Source organism: Arvicola amphibius, chromosome 9, assembly GCF_903992535.2.
Source record: "Arvicola amphibius chromosome 9, mArvAmp1.2, whole genome shotgun sequence".
Classification (NCBI taxonomy): domain Eukaryota; kingdom Metazoa; phylum Chordata; class Mammalia; order Rodentia; family Cricetidae; genus Arvicola; species Arvicola amphibius.
In genome coordinates, this window is record NC_052055.2 from 21609170 (window position 1) to 21627281 (window position 18112).

The window sequence follows — 18112 nt, forward strand, 5'->3', positions numbered from 1 at the left end:
ACACAGCAGGTTCTCTAATTTAATTTTCGTTAAAATGAAAAGAGGAATGGACACTGTGCAGAAAAAAAACGTGTCCACAATTTTCTTTGAATTCCAATTTTGATTGTTTCTCTCTGGGTGTGCTAGGGAATGACGTGGTCCTCGCGAGATAAGGGCATATTTTAAGTCAAGTGTGGTGTGTGTCATACTTGATAATTCTAGAAAATGAATAGGAGGATCTGAGGTGAGCTATTAGAAACCAGAGAGGAAGAAATGGGTAGCTTTAAAAATAGATACAGGACAAAAGTCATTAGAAAGAAACATCTCAAGATGCAGGGCCTTCAGTCCTGTCTCAAGGCACCAGATTAGAGCACCATGGAATGGGAGCACAGCTTAGAAACCCCCTGAAATGGGTGTGAGTCCACCCCTCCCTGTCTCAACTCTCCATTAGCTATCAGCATACAGATTCAACAAGAGATTTCTGGACAGTAGGGCGTGCAGAATGAAGCCTTCTTCAGTTGTGTCCATGGGGGCTGCTGTGTCTAAGTGCTGTAATGATGGCCTTCTTCTCATTTTCTTCTCAGTGGAGAGCCCACTGAAGTAGGAAGCCGTGGCCAGCTAGGAGATACACTGTCAGTTTCCTGATGGAGGTTTTGTGGAGAACCATAAGGGCCCACTGACAAGGAGTAGGCCTTACATGAGTTCCTTCCCAAGTCTTATTTCCACTCTGCCCCCCTAGTGACGTGACGTCTACAGAGCAGCAAGGACTGCCAGCCTCTCTAGAACCTTCCGAAGTAATAAAGGAGGATTTATTCTTTGGCTGAGAGTGGCCACATGGCTGGTGACTTAGCACACTCAGCTCTAGCTTGTCCCCACCCCTGACTCTAGTCAGGACAGGATTCTTTGTAGCCAACATGAAAAGCAAGGCCTCATTCCTCATTCTGCTGCATGCTGAAACTCTTTCCTGGTTCCAGCTCACTAGGGAAGGACCCTATGAAAGACCAGAGAAACCATGGGCTCTCTCGAGGAAATGTGTCCAGGAGCAGAGGCCTGTGAAGCTCGCAGTCAGTGGACACAAACAAATGCCTGGAAATATTGACCAAGAACCACAATAAATATTTGTCACTCAACAAATATAAACACTCATGAGTTCACACATACAAACATAGTGAGACAAGCAAAAAATATAAAAATTTTCAAAATTAATGTTTGTTTTCTTCATTTTAATTCATTGTACTCTCAGCCTTTGTTGATTTCATGGGCCCTAGAGTGTGAACAGTTTGAGAGATTGTGGAAGTCAAACTCCTGTGTCATCTGTGAGATAAAGAATTCTTTCTTTGCTGGAAAGGCAGTGGGAATTGAGAGAGAGAGAGACAGGAAATGCCGACATCCCCTTCCTGCTGTTCCCAAAGGGAAAGAAGTTCCCATTGAAGGAGCCACAGGTATATGAGGAGGAAAACACAGGGTGACTGTGACCCCCAAACTTCTACACAATAGTTTAAACGATCGAGGATAATTTCTGGATACCAAAATGGGCTTATGTATTCCTGGGTTTTGTTCTGTTTCTTGCTCTTTTTTAAATCGGGTCTGGCTCACAGTGTAGCCCATACTGGCCTAGAGTGAAGGACTCTCTTGCTTTAAGAAATATATGGTCATTTTATTGAGTCTAACATATTGTTTTGCTTTGTGGTTTTTTTTTTTAATCTGAAGAAGAGAAGATTTTTTTACTGTTAGTATCTGTTAGGCTTGAAACTTTACACATTATTATTGATTAGCACTATTGCTGAATCCTCCTTGTCCCCATGCCAAGCAGCTGTCTCTCTGCCCCTACTTTCCAGGAAGGGCAAACAAAGTGCAAGGTCGACCCCGCAGATTAATTCGCCGCTGCAGGTGCTCCCTGCAGACACTCCAGCTGGACTGAGGGCCCAGCCATGTCTCTGGTGGCAGCTGGGCTGCTTCTCCTGGGTAAGATGTCCTGGGGCCTGGAACCCCTGGGGCAGGTGTGGTATGGACGGAAACTCACAGACTCTGTTCCTACAGGCTTCATTCTAGGTCCAGCAATTGATGCAGCCACCAACGTGTTGAAGGACAACACAGGAAACAGTGAGCATGGGTTGTGGGAAACCCCTTTCCTAACAGCAGCATGCTAAACCTGGCTCCTTTGCACTCCAGACACCACCAGTTAACCTATTCTATGGGCAGACACTGGGTCCCTGCTAGAAATCTGGGCAAACCTGACTCTGACTTGTAAGGCCATGAGGCTACCAAAAACCACCAGCTGCTCAGAAATGGGATGTTCCAGTAGCTTGTCCATGTTGACCTACCTCCCATGTCAGACCTGTTCCCACTGGGAGCAATTGCAAGTAACAATAGGGACCTCTACCAAATTCAGTAAGGCTTGGATCACTTTGGTGGATGTATGGAGATGAGCAATCTCGTGGAGGTGACAGGGACGGATAGACAGGATCTTAATGGGGTAAGAAGACAGTGGGAAGGAGTATATGGAGGAGCCTCTATCCATGCTTGCTCATCTGTTAAGTGGGAATGTTTATGCTGTCCTCAGAGGCTTATGAATAAGTCCTGTAGAGTGCTGGGGACAGGTCTGGCACAGAGTAGTGTTCTGCTCCCTGTCTCCAGCTTTCACCCCCATCCCATCCCTGCCTCCCTTCTATTTTCTGAGTCTGGAGTTCATACCCTTTCTGCTTCCTGAGTGAGACTGAAGCACGCCCTGACCCTGCTCTCCCCGCTCCACAGAGCCCTTGCCTAGACCCTGGCTTTCTGCTGAGCCCGTGTCCTGGATCACACCTGGCCTGAGCACATTCCTGATGTGCCAGGCGCCACTGCCAGATGTAGCCTTCCTGCTGAAGCGGGAAGGAGATGTTGGTTTCCCGGAAGTAGCTGAAACCAATGGTTTCCTGGAACTAGCTGGACCCGATGGTTTCCTGGGGACAGCTAAAGCCAGGAAAGGTGGCAAGGAACGGGCCACCTTCCTAGTCCACAAACCGGGCAACTACAGCTGCAGCTACCTAATCCACACATCAGCTGTGCCCTCTGCACCCAGTGACACTGTGACTATCAAGGAGTATGGTGAGTGCTCGTTCCCAACACTAAAAAGCTGGATGTAAAGAGCTGATGCATCGTGTCCGAAGACAAGCTATCCCTGGGGGTTTGGGGCCAGACAGAGGGCAGTTCTTCGTGGGACCCTACAAAACCGAGTGCCCTAGATTCCTGCCTCAGGATCTTCCCTGCCTTGCAGTCATACCACCTCCACCGATGCTGACCTCTTCCGGAAGTTTCACGGTGATCCTACTTAAGAAGGTCCACAGGACCCTTGTCTGTGAGGCTCCACTGATGGATGTTGAATTCCAGCTGAGGCAGGGCGAGCACCAGCTGAACCTTCCCTTCATCAGCACCAGCCCAGAGCAGATCAAGTTCTATCTGAAACGATCGGATCTGGGGGACCAGAGCCCATTCACCTGTCGCTACCGCCTACACAGCAATACAGCTTGGTCCAAAGACAGTGAGCCCGTAGAGCTAATGTGGAGTGATGGTGAGCCTCACGGGGGGGACTGCAGATCCAGAGCAGGTGGTAAGGCGCGAGGGGTAGTCAGAAGCGAGCAGGATAGGTACTTTAAGACAGAATCCCCAAACGGGAACAAATTATCCAGTTAGCCGCAGTTTCCCAAGCCTCAAATAGGACAATTAATACAGCAACCTTGAGATCTGCAAAGAACTGGATCACCACAAAAGCCAGGCTCAGATCTTGATGGGATGCCTCATGTCAGAGTATCCTAGAAAGAATTCAACTGCCCGCCCAGGGTTTGCCAAGGCTACGAGCCTGAGGCAGTGGCACAATATTAAGTATCATCCTGGCTGTCCTTCAAAAGCAGACAAGAAAGGAGGATGGGAGGTCACTTTAGGCAAAAGACTCAGCCACATCACAGGCTGGACCACGCATGGGTCCCTTGCTGTGCCTTCAAACTGGGTCAATGTGTCTGATCCTCTGCAGAGACACTGCCGGCACCAGAGCTCACTGCCGAGCCATCGAATCAGACCATTGAGCCTGATTCGATGGTGCAGTTTCGATGTACCGCCCCTAAGGCTGGCCTGCGCTTTGGCCTGCACCGTGAAGACCCGGACGAGAGCATCCTGCTGCGGACGCTGAAGACAACTGGCAATGAAGCTGTCTTTCAGCTGCACAACGTCTCAGTAGAAGACTCTGCCGACTACAGCTGCATCTACATGGAACTAGCCCCGCCCTTCTCAGGCTCCGCTACCAGCGAGTTCGTGGAGCTGACTGTGAACGGTGAGCTGAGCATAGCCACGTGGTTAGGAAGTCCCATGGGGTGCTCCGATAAGGGATCGGATTCCTGGGCTGTGATCCTATGAGGGGCCATTCTTTTTATGCTGCGCCTTAACGAGGCTTAGGACTTTGAGGTCCTTGAAGTTGCCTCCCTCAGATAAGGCATGGAACTCTGGTCTTTCTTCCCCCGGAGTTGGAACTAGAAGTGGGCAGGCAAAACCGTGTTCAAGAGGGTTAGGGTTCGAGCTGTTCTTGTTCAGATGCACTCTGCTCTGCTTTAGTTTCCCTGTGCTGCAAGTAGGTCAGCTCCACTCAGAAGCAGCCACTGCCTGGCCCCACAGTTTGAGCTAATGTGTAATTTTCCAAAGCCCTGGAGTCCCTGGGGTCTATTTTTTCCTCTGATTTCCTCATCGAGGTCTCCTTGGGTCAGAGGTCATTCAGGCAGAGAGACCACACAGAGCTTCCAGGCAGGCTTAAGTTTGACCCCAGACCTTTGAACTGTGCTTCCGCCAGAAGCAGTATCCTGAAAGGTTTCTTCATATATCTGGGGAGTCAGTGAAGCCCTGGGATAGGCTAAAGCCTGGCAGATCTCATAGTGCTTGTGATGCTGGGAGTTGCACACCTGGAAGAGATACAAATGGGTATCCAAGGAGCGAGGCAACAGAGGGAGCTGCCTGAACCAGAGTGGGCGGTGCAAACAAAGTAGCCAGAATAAAGTCACCATGGGGCCTGACAAGAAATGCCCCAAACTGATTATCTTCCCTCACACCTTCCCCCAACCAGGGCCACCACCACCACCAAAGCTCCAGGCACTATGGACAGGTAAAGTACCTGCTGGCAGTGATGTTGTTCTACGCTGCCAGAGCAAGGTGCCTGGGGTCATCATGGAGCTGCTGCGTGGTGGCAAAATTGTCCCCTACAGGATATACAAAATAACAAGCTCCTGGAGTGACCTGGGGCTACCCTTAGTGGGTCCCCGACATACAGGCAACTACACCTGCCGCTATACCTCCTGGAATCCTGATCCCTTCCACTCAGAACCCAGCAACCCTGTGGAGCTCATAGTAGAAGGTATGACTTTGTTGGGTTTTGCCTCTTAGTCTTGTCTGGGCTGGGCACTGGTTCACTGTGTAATCCAAGCTAGTATGTAAAATCCCTGTGGCAATGTGCTGCATCAATTCATCCATTTCTTTGTCTAGAAAGGTGATGTAGCTGCAGACACAGGACACAATGGTATTCTTGGAAAGAGGTGAAGATGGGCAGAACTCCTATGCTTCCTTCCCACTGCGAGATGCATTTCCCTCAATCACCCTGTACTTATTAAAGGTCAAGCAAGAGTTTACTTAAAGTGTGTGTCTTCCACTTGTGGGTCTAGCGTGCCTGGGGGAGGGGGCTGTTATTCTAGGCCTGGAGTAGTCAGAAGCTGCTTGTTCATTTTACAGCTGCCTAGACCCGAAATAATCAGTTAGAAACTATATTAATTAAATTACTACTTGACCAATCACTTAAGTGTATTGTTGGGTAGCTCTTATATCTTAAATTAACCCATTTCTAAAATCTGTGTATCGCTGCATGACTATGATTTACCAGGCAAAGTTCTGGCATCTGTCTCCTCCAGTGGCTACATGGCATCTCTCTGACTCTGCCTTCTTTCCTGCTTTATCTGCTTGGAATTCCCGCCTTGCTCTATTCTGCTAAGCCACTGGCCAAAACAGCTTTATTCATTAATCAATAAAAGCAATGCAAATTCAGAAGGACTTCCCATACCATTTTCCCTTTTCTGTTTAAATAAAAGAAAGATTTTTAACTTTGACATAATACAATTTCATATAACAAAACAAGGTATCAAGCAAGAATCACAGTTAGAATACTTTATCTTTTATTTTAACTAAGGAAAACTATGCTTATAACTATCTATTCAACTCCTTTAAAGACCCCAGAAGGATATAGTATTGCCTAAATAAACAGGAAGTGTATTGTAAGCAACTTCCAAAACTCAAGAATTGACAGAGACATTTCACTGCATGGATAGTCACCTAAAGTTCTTCTATAACATTGGGGCATTCATCTTCAGCCTACAGTCCCATAGTATACAGCAAACTTTTCCATGAAGCAAGAAATTTCAAAGACAGTTCCACCTATATTGGCAGTTTGTCAGTCACTTTCTTCTGTTTCCTGCAGAATGTCTGGCAAGAGTCTTTCATGAAGCAGGAACCTCACCTTTAGGCAAGTTCAGCAGTCATTTTTTCTATGGGTCTTGCATACCCAGTTCATAAAGCATAACATCAAGTATCTAGGAAAGAGATCCACCTGCCTCTGCCTCCCAAGTGCTGGGATTAAAGGCGTGTGCCACCACTGCCTGGCTTGTATATTCCGTCTTTATGTAGCTTATTTTTCTTTACTCCTTTAATCTATGACTGTCTGAACTCTGTCTCTTTAAAGACTGTTTTTTTTAAAAAAATGATTTCATTTATTTTAATAACTCTCTATACTCTTTTTAATCTCTTCCAAGCCTACATACATTTTTTAGAACACACTGTGACTCATTCAGAGGTTTATTTCTGTCTGAATCTGTCTTTACTGCATATATGTAATTATTTTCTGATCAAGAGTGCTTTTTTTTCTTTTTCTTTTTAAATACTAAGCAGGCATGACTAGTACTAACTCCTGCCTGTTAGCTCTGCCCTGTCCAACATGGAGGCATGCTCACAGCCCCATTTTCTGGCACATAGTGGGTCTATGATGCCATTAAGAAAATTGCAGCTCTCTGCTCACAAACACCATTTAAATGCTCTGTAGCTGGACCTCCTGAAAGAGTCAAAGCCATTTGTGCCAGTAAACCATGAAACCACTGTTCTTAAAGAAGCCACTCAGTTTTTACTATATCTCTCTCAAAGGAGCCACGGTGTCCCTGCTCACCATGAGCAAACAGAGTCCATCTGAAAAAAAAATACAACTAAACTTTGGGTTTTTTTATGTGTGTGTCTAGAATTGCTTTGCAAACTCTATCAGTTTGTATGTGGATTTAGCTGGCATATGTTAGTGTGCCAATCTGTAGTCAGAGGCTGCTTGTTCATTTTCCAGTGGCCCAGACCTGAAATATTCACTCAGAAACTATACTATTTAAATCACTTAAGTGATATTGTTGGCTAGCTCTTATATCTTAAATTAACCCATTTCTATTCATCTGTGTATCGCCACATGGCTGTGGTTTATCAGGCAAAGTTCTAGCATCTGTCTCCTCCAATGGCTAAATGACATCTCCCTGGCATCTCCCTGGTATCTTCCTGACTCCACCCTCTTTCCTCCTCTATCTGCATGGAATTCCTTGCTCTATTCTGCTAAGAAACAGCTTTATTCATTAACCAATAAAAGCAACATGTGTTCAGAAGGACTTCCCACACTAGCCTGGAATTCAGTGTCCCTAAAGGAAGTAGGCTCAGAATTGGATCCTAAGGGCACAAAGGTGGAGGCCTGGCCCTGATTGCACATTTCTCAAGATCTCTTTCTCTTGCTCTCCTTTGTCTGGCTGCCTCTTACTTTCCAGGCACTCTGCCCACTTCTAGCAGATATGTGCATGCAGCCTGGAGTGCTGGTCATGCCTATTTTATCTTGGAAAGGTCTATCCCCACCCTGGCAGTAGGTTAGAAAAATGATACATTAAAGAGTTTTGACTGTGTTTTCATTTTTTTTTTGTGAATAAGCACTGATGGGTGTCATCAGAGTGTGTCCAAATCAATGCATTATCTGAAGTAACTCAACTAGAGCAAACCAAAACAACAAAACATCTTCAGAGCTGAGCCAATCTTTTGTTCCCTTCAAGCCTCAGTGGAGCCTGAGAATAAAGCCTGAAAGGCTGATCCCTGAAGCAGAAGTGGCCCTCAGCTCAAAACTACCCTGCCCCCTGCCTTGTACACCAGCAGTCCCTTGCTGCTCTGGTCCCCAGGATAACTCAGAAACACTCCATGCCTCCCTGTGACCCCTGCTCCTTCAGTGCCTTTGTTCAGAGGGCCCTTTCCTTCTCCTTCACCTCTCACATGCATACGAAAATACTGGCTCATGCTTCAAAGCTGAAGAATCATTCCATTATTTATTTTTTTGCAACAAGTTTTAATTAGAAGTTCAGGAGCATAATTCAGTGGCCAATTTGGTTAGTGGAAACAGCAAAGATGAACAAGACATAGTTTCTGTTCTTAAACAATATTCAGTCTAAGGCCAGACAAATGGTTTAGTGAGTAAAAGCTCTTAACCCACGAGCAAGACCACCTCAGTCAAAACCCAGAGTCCATAATAAAATGAATAACTAAGAAGGATGTGGTGGCAGGCATCTGTAATCCCAGTGTTCCCACAGTGAGATAGAGGGGAGACAGGAGAAAAGAACACCTCCAGGCTTGGAGGACAGAGTGATCTAAAGGAAGAGACATCCTGTCTCTACATGAGAGGTTGAGAGAATAAACTCCTCACAGCCGTCTTCTGATCTGTCAGGACACAATCATATACACACCCGTGCTCACATATACACATATTATAAAAAATCAATAGTTTGGTTATGTGCAGTAAGATGCACTGATAGCCAGAGATGCAGTGCAAGAATTCTAGTGAGCTCACAGTGCTGAGCATAGACCTCCATCTTGAACTCCTTGAGAATATCACAATAGGTCACACAGGCTTTCTGGGGTAGTTGGCCCCTGACATAGCCTGAGATGTGAAGGAGAAGACAGGAATTCTAGGAGATAGCAACCATTTCACCTAATATCATTATTCCCAGTTTAGAGATGAGCAAACACTGAGTGAGTGTCTCCAAATGCTGAGTTAACAAGCAGCAAAGCTGTTTCCTATCCCAATACATAGCAGCCTAAGGCAGTCTCTAACTCATTAACTCAGCCTGGCTTTAATTTACCCTGGGAATCCAGGCACAAAGGATCCAGGGGGATGACCTTTTTGTTTTTTGTCTTGAGACAGATGTCACTATACATTTCAAGGTAGCTTTCGACTCCTGATCTTCCTAATCCTCCTGCCTCCGCATCCAATCTACTGGGAATGCAGTTATATGTCACTATGCTCAGTCCTACTGTGAAGACAAAAGAACCAGAAGAAACAGAGCAGAACAGGTATGGGCTGTTCTACACAGGGCCGCACCCTCAGCACAGAGAAGGTTTGTGGTGGAAGCTGGTTAGTGTGGGATTGGGAAACACTCTGACAGGACAAATTTTACCTTAAAGCAGGGGTGCCATGGTGTTCAGGGAGAGCATGTGTGTGACAGGAAATGAGCATCGATGATTTGAAAGAGGAACAAACTGAAGGTGACTTCTGAACCGTTTGGTCAGTAGTGGAGTGGTTTTTTTTTAAAAAAAAAAAAACATAATGTGGGTCTTCTATACAATGGTGACAACTTGATTTACATATTATAGGACTGTGATAAAGGTCAAATTATGTAATAACAAGTGAGAGAGTGCCAAATCCATTTCCTGGTACACACATTAGCTGATTTCTCATGAACTTTTCCTGTGTCTTGCAAAGATTTTCTACCCTGCTAATGAGGTGGATCTGGGCCCATTCATTTCTCCTGCCACAGATCAGGCAAGAGTCTGAGACCCTTCTCCATACGTCAGGAGAGATTCTGGTCACAACCTTGTCATGGAGTGGCTTGGGACAGATCCCCAGGGCACTGGGCAGAGCTTGTTAGAGACAAAACAGAAGAAATGGGGTTCATCCTTAGCAATGGACCAAGTGAGCAAGGATCCACCCATCCTCCGAAGAAAAGAACAGTTAATTGTATCATTAATAATACTTAGCATAGTCTCAGTGCTTTCTCAAGCTAATTAATTCTGCTCCAAACCCTGTAAAACAAATGACTGGGTGTGTCAGAGAAGAGCTCTATTTCTGAATTAGGGATGTGAAGAAGCTCAGTCTTCACAGTGTCTGATGGAGAGAAAAGCTGTATCACTGCTTCCCAGAGCCAAGTTACACTGGACAAAAAGAGGCCATTAAGCCCTGGTAGGTATTCAGCCCTTCACCAAGTCTGTCTTCAAATAAGTACAATTACCCAAGGAAATAACAACACAAGAAATCCCATTTTGTCATTTTTATTCTAACAAAGTCCCAAGAGACAGTACCAAGAAGTCATATTTTCTTTTCAGCTGGTATGATGTTTGAAATTGGTTTTATTCTGGAACTTAGTGTTAAGCCCTTGGGCCACGACATGACTCACAGTTAGCTGCTCAACTCCACAGCCCTTTACTCCGCATGTTTTGCCAACAAAAATCTGAGGATGCTAAGGAAACACACTTTCTTTACTTACATATCAGCAGACTTTCAACTATGAGAGACTAGAAGAGACAGATCAAGTACAAAATAAGGGTAAAACCTCCGAGCACAAAAACAAAACAAAACAAAATCACATGCATAAACCTCGTTCCTGGAAAAACCGTATTAAACTGTTTGGAAAGATGGTGAGACGGAGCAGCGTTGCTGGGAGCCTGGAACTTCATCTTCCAGGCATGATGTGACCACTGCTGCTTGAAATCACAGCAGAGCTTGAAGTCTACTCTCCAAGCATGAGATGATCAGGCCTATAACATAATACTGAATGACAGGAGTCATCTGCCCCTCAGCGGAGAGTCCAGTCACCAGTCTCCTGCTCCCTGAGCATGCGCAGTGCTAGAGTTAGAGACGATGGGAGGTGGAGCTGGAACTCTAGTGAAAGTGCACCTTAGGTGAGTTGTCACCAGTGCCAGCTGGGAGTTTTCCCATGACACAGTTCTCGTTACGTCGCCCATGTACGTATAAGTACCCCTTACCCATGCTCCTTTCCATAATCCCACACACTCATTGGTTCAGGAACTAGATTTGGATGTTCAAAAAGTAATCTCAAAAGTTCCGGCTCCTGCTGTGGAGGTAGCCATGACACTGTCAAGAGGGTTTCGCAACCTCCTCTCTGAAATACAGAAAACATTCTGACAAAAACTTCGGAAGAGTGTGATCCTGTCACACAATCCTGGCAGGAAGAGGCACATCTTTTGAGAAAGCACAGCCATGTTCCTAACGCAGACTTTCAGTCACATGACACACATTTCTCTAAGGAATGGAACTGACCTCTGTCTCTTTCATGGAAAATGTCCTCTACAGAGGTCCTCAACCATAGTAACATTGTGTGGAGACAATCTCCTTATGACACCCGTGTCCTACATTCTCTCTTTAAACAGCAAGTGTCTGACGTGTGGCTTGTCGGATGTGACTTGTAGTTGTAGGGTGGGGAGGTTTCTGTTGTGTCTATAATGTGCTGCTGCATATATGAAATTTGTATATGGTCCCTGAAAAGTGCAGTGGACATAAGAAAACTCAGTTCTGTGTCTTTGCTCCCAAAAAATGTGATTGATGATCTCTGTTTCAATCTTAATGATAGGAGAAAAGTACACTAATTATTTATTCATAAGTATTAGTCAAGCATAAGTACAGGATAGCAAGCACACCCTATGCTTTGGGAATCAATTGACAACACGACAGCTCTATCCTTTCTCTGACGGTATATTTATAAATAAGACTGTCCCTATCCAATCACCTATGCCCAAACTTTGGAATCATCCCAGAAGTTTCTTCCTTCTTCAATTCTATACATCAGTTATTCTAGATAAGTCTGTCGACAGAACTTCTTCATCCCTATGTCTGTTAAACAGATAAAGCATTTCCTTTCTAGGAGCACCCTGCCTCTCATATAATCATGCATGCTCCTTCTCTCCCTTGATCCTCACTGAGTTTTCTCAAACATACATTTAATTCAGTTACCACCCTGTTACACGACCTTCTCTGATTTCTGGGAATCATTACAGCAACAATAGCTAATGTCAACTACTTCCTATGTGTCGGTGACTGTCCTAATGCCTTCACTAACTTGATTCATTAGGTGAGTTTCATAACTAGCTTCACTACGGTCATTCATTATCTCCTAATGGACAGCTTCACTCCTGCCCACCAACGTTCTCCATAATACCATGCAGGTGTATGAAGGCCTGTGAGCTGCACTTCCCAAACTGCTGTGTCAGCTGCCTTCTCTGAGGCTTGTTGTAGAAGTCCAAGAAATGAGCAATGAGTTTCTTCTTCTGGTGCCTTTGCCAGTGGCAGAAGTTGAAGCGGATTCTCTAGTGGATGTTACTGTAGGGATCATTGGAGAGCAGCAACAGCAGCACCACCCTCCAGAAGTTCAACAACAGAAACCTCCCATGTCTTTCCTAAATACTGAGCCACACTCGCTGAACCAGAGTGGCTCCCTTCTCCCCCTCACTTCTGTATCTCCACCAAAGCGTTGCCACAATTTCTCACCATCGAGTGTCTCTTTGCTGGAAATACCTGCAGGGTGTCTTACTTTCTTCACTGGGCTTCAGTAACTCATTTAATGCACAGAGAGGTTAAGTAGTGTATTCCAAAGTAAACAGCCAGGCAGTAACCTAAAGTCCCAGTTTAAAACGAGGCAAAACCCAGATGTAAACCAAGCCAGGGCCCTCTCAGTACATTATGAGAAGACCCTGTTGCTGTTTTTCTCTCTCCACCTATATCACACAGTTGAGTGGAAGGGGGGCTCTCAAAGGGATTGCTACGTGGCTGAAATTGCTAATCAATGGATGGGTATACACCACTCACACAAGCTCCACATTAACCCCCACTGTGATTAGCAGCTGTAGTGAATGTTGGGTCAGTGAGCAAATACATAATGATCAAATGAAGATGCTCCAAGTCTGGAACAAATCAAGCTGGGGAATGTGTGTCTCCCTGCCTCTATACCCTTGCTGCTCTCAGACCCAGAGCCTGGCTGCTCCTAAGAAACACAATACTCCCATCCATTATATAGTATAAACAGACCATAAGCACATATTTGTTAAACAAATAAATCACAAAAACAATCAAATGTGCAATCAATCACACAACTGTGTGATGATGTTGACAATTCCAGTTTATTGATAAATAGTTTTCCAGGAATGAGGTGCAAAAGCAAACCATTGCATTTTCCTAAAACAACAATGAACAGGGTCTCTAACAGAACAGTCAGTGAATAATTAGACATTAATGTCCCTAACTTGCAAAAAAATAACAACTCGTTCAATCTCAGGGGAGCTCCTGTGAAAACAGGGAAAACAATGTGTCACAGATCCTAACCTATTTATAACCTGGGACCACAAATGATCTGTTGCTAAAAGAGGAAAAATCCATTAATCTCCCAACACAGGGAGTAATTTTATATTTTGAATAAAAACAAAATAAGCAACATTAAGGCGGGAAATGAATCAGATATGCAGTAATTAGTTTCAAAGAGCCAGATTTTGCTTCCTAACTCTCCCTGCAACTCCAGCCTCATTCATCAAAGTAAAGTGCATCAGATGACGTGGGGATTTTCCATTCCCTTTTCAGACTGAATTAGCCAGTTGATGTGAATGGTAATTTGACAGGACGCTGGAAGGGAACACATGGGTGATAGGATTATAGCAGAAGTGGGAGAAAATGCCTAGTAAAGTTTGGCGATGCCCCTGCTCTGTGCTTATAACCCCTTCCCTTGTGGTGTAGCCCTTCATTCATTCATTCCATTTTCCCTTCCCTTGTGGTGTAGTCCTTCATTCATTCATTCCATTCTCCTTCCCTGTGTTGTAGCCCTTCATTCATTCATTCCATTCTTTTCTCTCTGGGAGATCTTGAGAAGCTATAATTTCTCTTACTAGAACCTGAGAAGGATTATGTGCATTTTCTAATTCATCTTTACAGATTTCAAAAGCTCAGCCTGAGACAGTCACTGATTTGCTTACGTTGGTTCAACACAATCAACTGAAGCTCCAGGACCAAGCTCCTGGGTACTTGTCTCCAGCCCTGTGTCACACAGCTCAACAATGCTAGACTTACAGGTAGAGATTGACAAAGCAGTTCCTTGCTGAAGGCAGTCTTGATCTCCAGATCCCTTTCTGGGTGGGAGCCCTCCTGTATGTTCATGATGTAGAGAGCTGGGTCTTCCTTTCCCAGGCTCCACATTCTGCGTGCTGTTCAGACAATCCTCCTCCATCCACATGTCCTCCAGGACTCTTTTCCACGCATGCAGCCTTTGCTCTGCCTTCTCCTGCTAACACTTTCTCCCTTCCTTTCTTTGGCACATCCTGATAAGAGAAGATTTTTCTAGAAGAGCTCAGTAACTGGTTCAGTGGTAGTACAGGTAGAATAAGCCCTTCAGTTGTGTTTATGTGCCTAGAACAGCTTCCTTTCCTAGTACACAGGGAGATCTGTGAGCTAGCTGCAGCTGCAGGTGAGCAGAGAGAAATAAAACACACTAGATGCTTCCACCCTAAAAAAAAAAAAAATAAAGAAAAGAAAGCATAAAAACAAAAGCCCGTTGATGAGTTTAGAACAGAATAAGTAAGAGATGACATTAGTACTTAATGTATATTATTGTATGTTCTACCGTATAAATTCAAATATTTTGATAATGTTGGTGTTTAAACCCAGGGTCTTTGTGGGCTCCACCTTGGAGTTACAGCCCAAGCTCTATACAAGTCTTTTCTATTATATTTTGTGTTAGGAGACATATATTCATAAGAAAATTAAGACACAATTACCATTTTTTAATAGAAAGTAATACACATAAAGAATTGCCCTGCTTACCTGAGAAATGTTTAAGAAATTCTGTCCAAGTGTTCTCTGTGAACATGGAAACACTGCACTGTTGAGCAGGGCCCCAGGTTTTTGTGAACTACTTTGTTTTCTTCTTTTCCCTCATGAGCTTCCAAGGATAGATGTGAGGATGGTCTTTGTGGTTTTCACAAGTTTGTATCTATGAAATATTCTCAGTCGGTAAGGGAAGGACCAAGTATTGAGACTTTCTATGTCTCGGCTGTTTGTGTGAGGAGAATTCTGAGTGCTTGTGAGAAAACTTCGAGAAAAGAAGACAAATGTCTTGTGACCTCAGTGTCTTCCGAAATACGAAGTTGTTCTTGGACTGTGCTTTCCTGCTTCTCTCAGGTGTAGCGGAGAGGAGTGGATTTATTCCAGATTATTCATTACAACTGCCTAGTGTTATCTGTTTATATGCCTCTGTGGGAAAACGTGGTTTTGCCATGTACAGCTTGTCTGCCCCACGAGGCTTGCCCTTGTGATTGTACACTTTATACATGTGACCCTCTTAACACTCAGAGTATACATTGTCTAATGCTCTGACCAAAGTTGGCTATTGCATGAGACTTTAGTCGGCCTCATTTATGGACTCCATTCCTCCAGGTCCCGCTGCTTCCTGTTTGCTGACCGTTCTAGCTCGGAAAGGCAGGTGTGATTTCTGCTACTTCAGAAGCTCAGTCAGATTTTGTCCTGTGCCCAGGCTAACGCAGGTGGGCAGCAGTAAACGAGGAGCAGAGAGGAGCAAGCCCTGTCTTCTCACCCACACCCTCGGTGACAAGTGTGTCTTATCACTCACTGCCTCGGAGTTTGGAGTCATAACCCTCCACAGGAGCTCAGGTAGTGGTGAAGCCAGTACAGAAATGGTAAATGTAAAAATGAAGTCAATGAGCGCATTCTAACCCCCATTAAACCAATGTTCTTCTTAGAATAGGAAACTTGGGCACAGACATAGACTATGTAAGATAATGAAAGACAATGTGAGACTCAGAGAGGAAATGGTTATTGCAAGGTGGGGGTGAGCGCTGGACAGATATTCCTCCAGAGCTCTCCAATGGAGTCAGTCCTTGATCTTGAACTTCCACCCCCCCCCCCAGAATTCTGAGAGAAAAAAATAAACTATTGTTTGAATCAATTATTTGATGGTATTTCGTTATGGAAATCCTAACAACCCAATAGGATACTGTCTTAGTTAGCATTTCTATTGCTGTGAAGAGACACCATGACCACAACAACTCTTAAAAAAGACAGCATTGAATTGGGGCTGACTTGCAGTTTCAGAGGTTTAGTTCACTATCTCCATGGTGGCATGCAGGCAGACATGGTGCTAGAGAAGGCAGCAAGAAGTGAACTGTCTAACTGGGCATGGCTTGACCATATATGAGACCTCAAAGCCCGCCTCCACAGAAACACGTTTTCTCTGACAAGGTCACACCTACTCCAACAAGGTCATACCACCCAATAGTGCCGCTCCCTATGGCCCATGCATTCAAACACGTGTGTCTGTGGGGGTTATACCTATTCTAACCACCACAGACATGTCAAAGTCAATTTTGGTGACAAAAAAGATGCCCTTTGGTGCACAGAGAATTTGGGGTAGTGCGAGTATAAGCTGGAAGCTCAAAGGCAGATGGAAGAGAAGGCAGGTTTAGGATATGGGTCTATGAAGCTGACTTGCTTTCTGCCTGTACCAGCCCTGCTTCCACAAATAGATCTGTGGCACAAATTATTCAGAACCATGCTCATTGAAGCCAGAAATACATTATTTAATTTTTTTTGCAACAGGTGCACCTTTTAATTTCAGTTTGGGTTTAGGCCAAAATTACAATATTAAATTTTAATATTTAACATGAGCATGGGTTTCCATTCCTTGAACACACACTCACTTTCTCATCCAGAATAGGCTGGGAAGCAAGAGGAAAGGGATCAAAGTGGAGTCTACTGGGACAAATGTACTTATCTCTACATTTAAGTGGTCTCTTGGCCTAGAACCAATCAGTTCCCTGCTGGAGAGTATGGTTGCACCTTCTGTGGAGTAGTGGGAATGGCCCGGGGGGCGGGTTCCCTTCAGCTGATTGTGATCTCAAGTCTGTGTATCTATGGAAGGAGATGGATGAAGAACAACAGACAGCTGCTGAGCAGGAATAGACCTCATCGTCAGAGCTGGGATGAGTCTTGGAGCACCACGAAAGTGAGCATTGCTCAGCCCTGGTAAGTACAACAACAGCTTGAATAGGCTTTCTGGGATGGCTGAGATCCCTGCACAAGAGAATGTCATAGCGGCTGCTCTCTCGCCTCTCCTGTAAATGACAAAAGGTAAACATAATGTACGTGTCAAAATGAAAGATTTCCTGACTACCTAATCTTAGATAATTTCCTCTGGTTCTGCTTCTGCCTCTGTGTGGTTGTGCGAGAGTGTGGATATCACATCTTTGCTTTTGTTGCCAGGGTTTCCCAAGCAAGTTCTTCGTCGTTCTTTCAGACAAGGGTGCTTGGGAAAGTGGGGTTTTTAGTATTGCATTTCCCTGTCTTCTGTAAGGGTTACCTTTGGATTTCTGCTGCTGGCAAGAGCACACAGTGGTACCACTTTTACAAGTCCTTGCATCTCCCCTTCAGTCCCCAAATAGTCAGTGTCCTTGCATTTTCTTCCATAGGTATCACCATTAACATCATTTTGTGTGAAGAAGCTGAAGGTTGAAGAGGCTTGTCAACTGCCATTGAGTCCATACAGTTGGCAAGTAGCGAGGCTAAAGTTAACCCTGAGTTTGTAATCTCAGAATTTAGAGTTTTGAGCTCCACTGTCTACTACTACCACCTCAAAAAAAAAAAGAGGATAGGTTCTTGTTAGTATGTCTGCCTTCCCAAGGATTAGCATGCTAACCCAGAGTGGGAATGGTACTGCCTCCTTCAGAAACGGTCTGCTGGATTTTGACAGTGCCACAAAATGGAATATGCACAAGGAAACAGGGAAGATAGGAGACTAGCAGCTAAGCTACAAGTTTAAATACTGAACTAAATGGGCTGCCTGTTTGGTAACACACAGAGAGTTCTGTTATGTCCGTTTCCTATTGCTGCTGTAGCAAATGACTGAGCATTTAGAGGTTAAAGCATTCCTGGTTTATTACTTTATGGTCCTGTAGTCTGAAATGGGTATTGTTGTACTAATAAAAAGGTGTTGTCAAGACTGCA

The 18112-nt window shown here is 44.7% G+C and overlaps 1 protein-coding gene and 1 long non-coding RNA gene across 2 annotated transcripts; both read left to right on the forward strand.

Moving 5' to 3' along the window:
• The first annotated feature begins 1849 nt into the window (after nucleotides 1–1849).
• On the forward strand, nucleotides 1850–5624 carry LOC119822861 (alpha-1B-glycoprotein-like). The gene is made up of 7 exons (XM_038342478.2): nucleotides 1850–1944; nucleotides 2020–2082; nucleotides 2734–3066; nucleotides 3236–3529; nucleotides 3989–4285; nucleotides 5066–5353; nucleotides 5482–5624. The coding sequence occupies exons 1-7, from the start codon at nucleotides 1911–1913 to the stop codon at nucleotides 5487–5489; spliced, it is 1317 nt and encodes a 438-aa protein (XP_038198406.1). The 5' UTR covers nucleotides 1850–1910; the 3' UTR covers nucleotides 5490–5624.
• A 2009-nt stretch (nucleotides 5625–7633) lies between these two features.
• LOC119822862 lies at nucleotides 7634–15656 on the forward strand. The gene is made up of 3 exons (XR_005286857.1): nucleotides 7634–10998; nucleotides 14033–14169; nucleotides 15530–15656. It is a non-coding gene; the product is annotated as an uncharacterized LOC119822862 (long non-coding RNA).
• The last annotated feature ends 2456 nt before the right edge of the window (nucleotides 15657–18112 follow it).

What these genes read in the sequence shown, in the direction of transcription:
- LOC119822861 (XM_038342478.2), top strand. Translation starts at nt 1,911, where the DNA reads ATGTCTCTGGTGGCAGCTGGGCTGCTTCTCCTGG. An exon ending in AGCTGGGCTGCTTCTCCTGG is followed by an intron (nt 1,945 to 2,019) that starts GTAAGATGTCCT and finishes CTGTTCCTACAG; the next exon opens with GCTTCATTCTAGGTCCAGCA. An exon ending in CGTGGAGCTGACTGTGAACG is followed by an intron (nt 4,286 to 5,065) that starts GTGAGCTGAGCA and finishes TCCCCCAACCAG; the next exon opens with GGCCACCACCACCACCAAAG.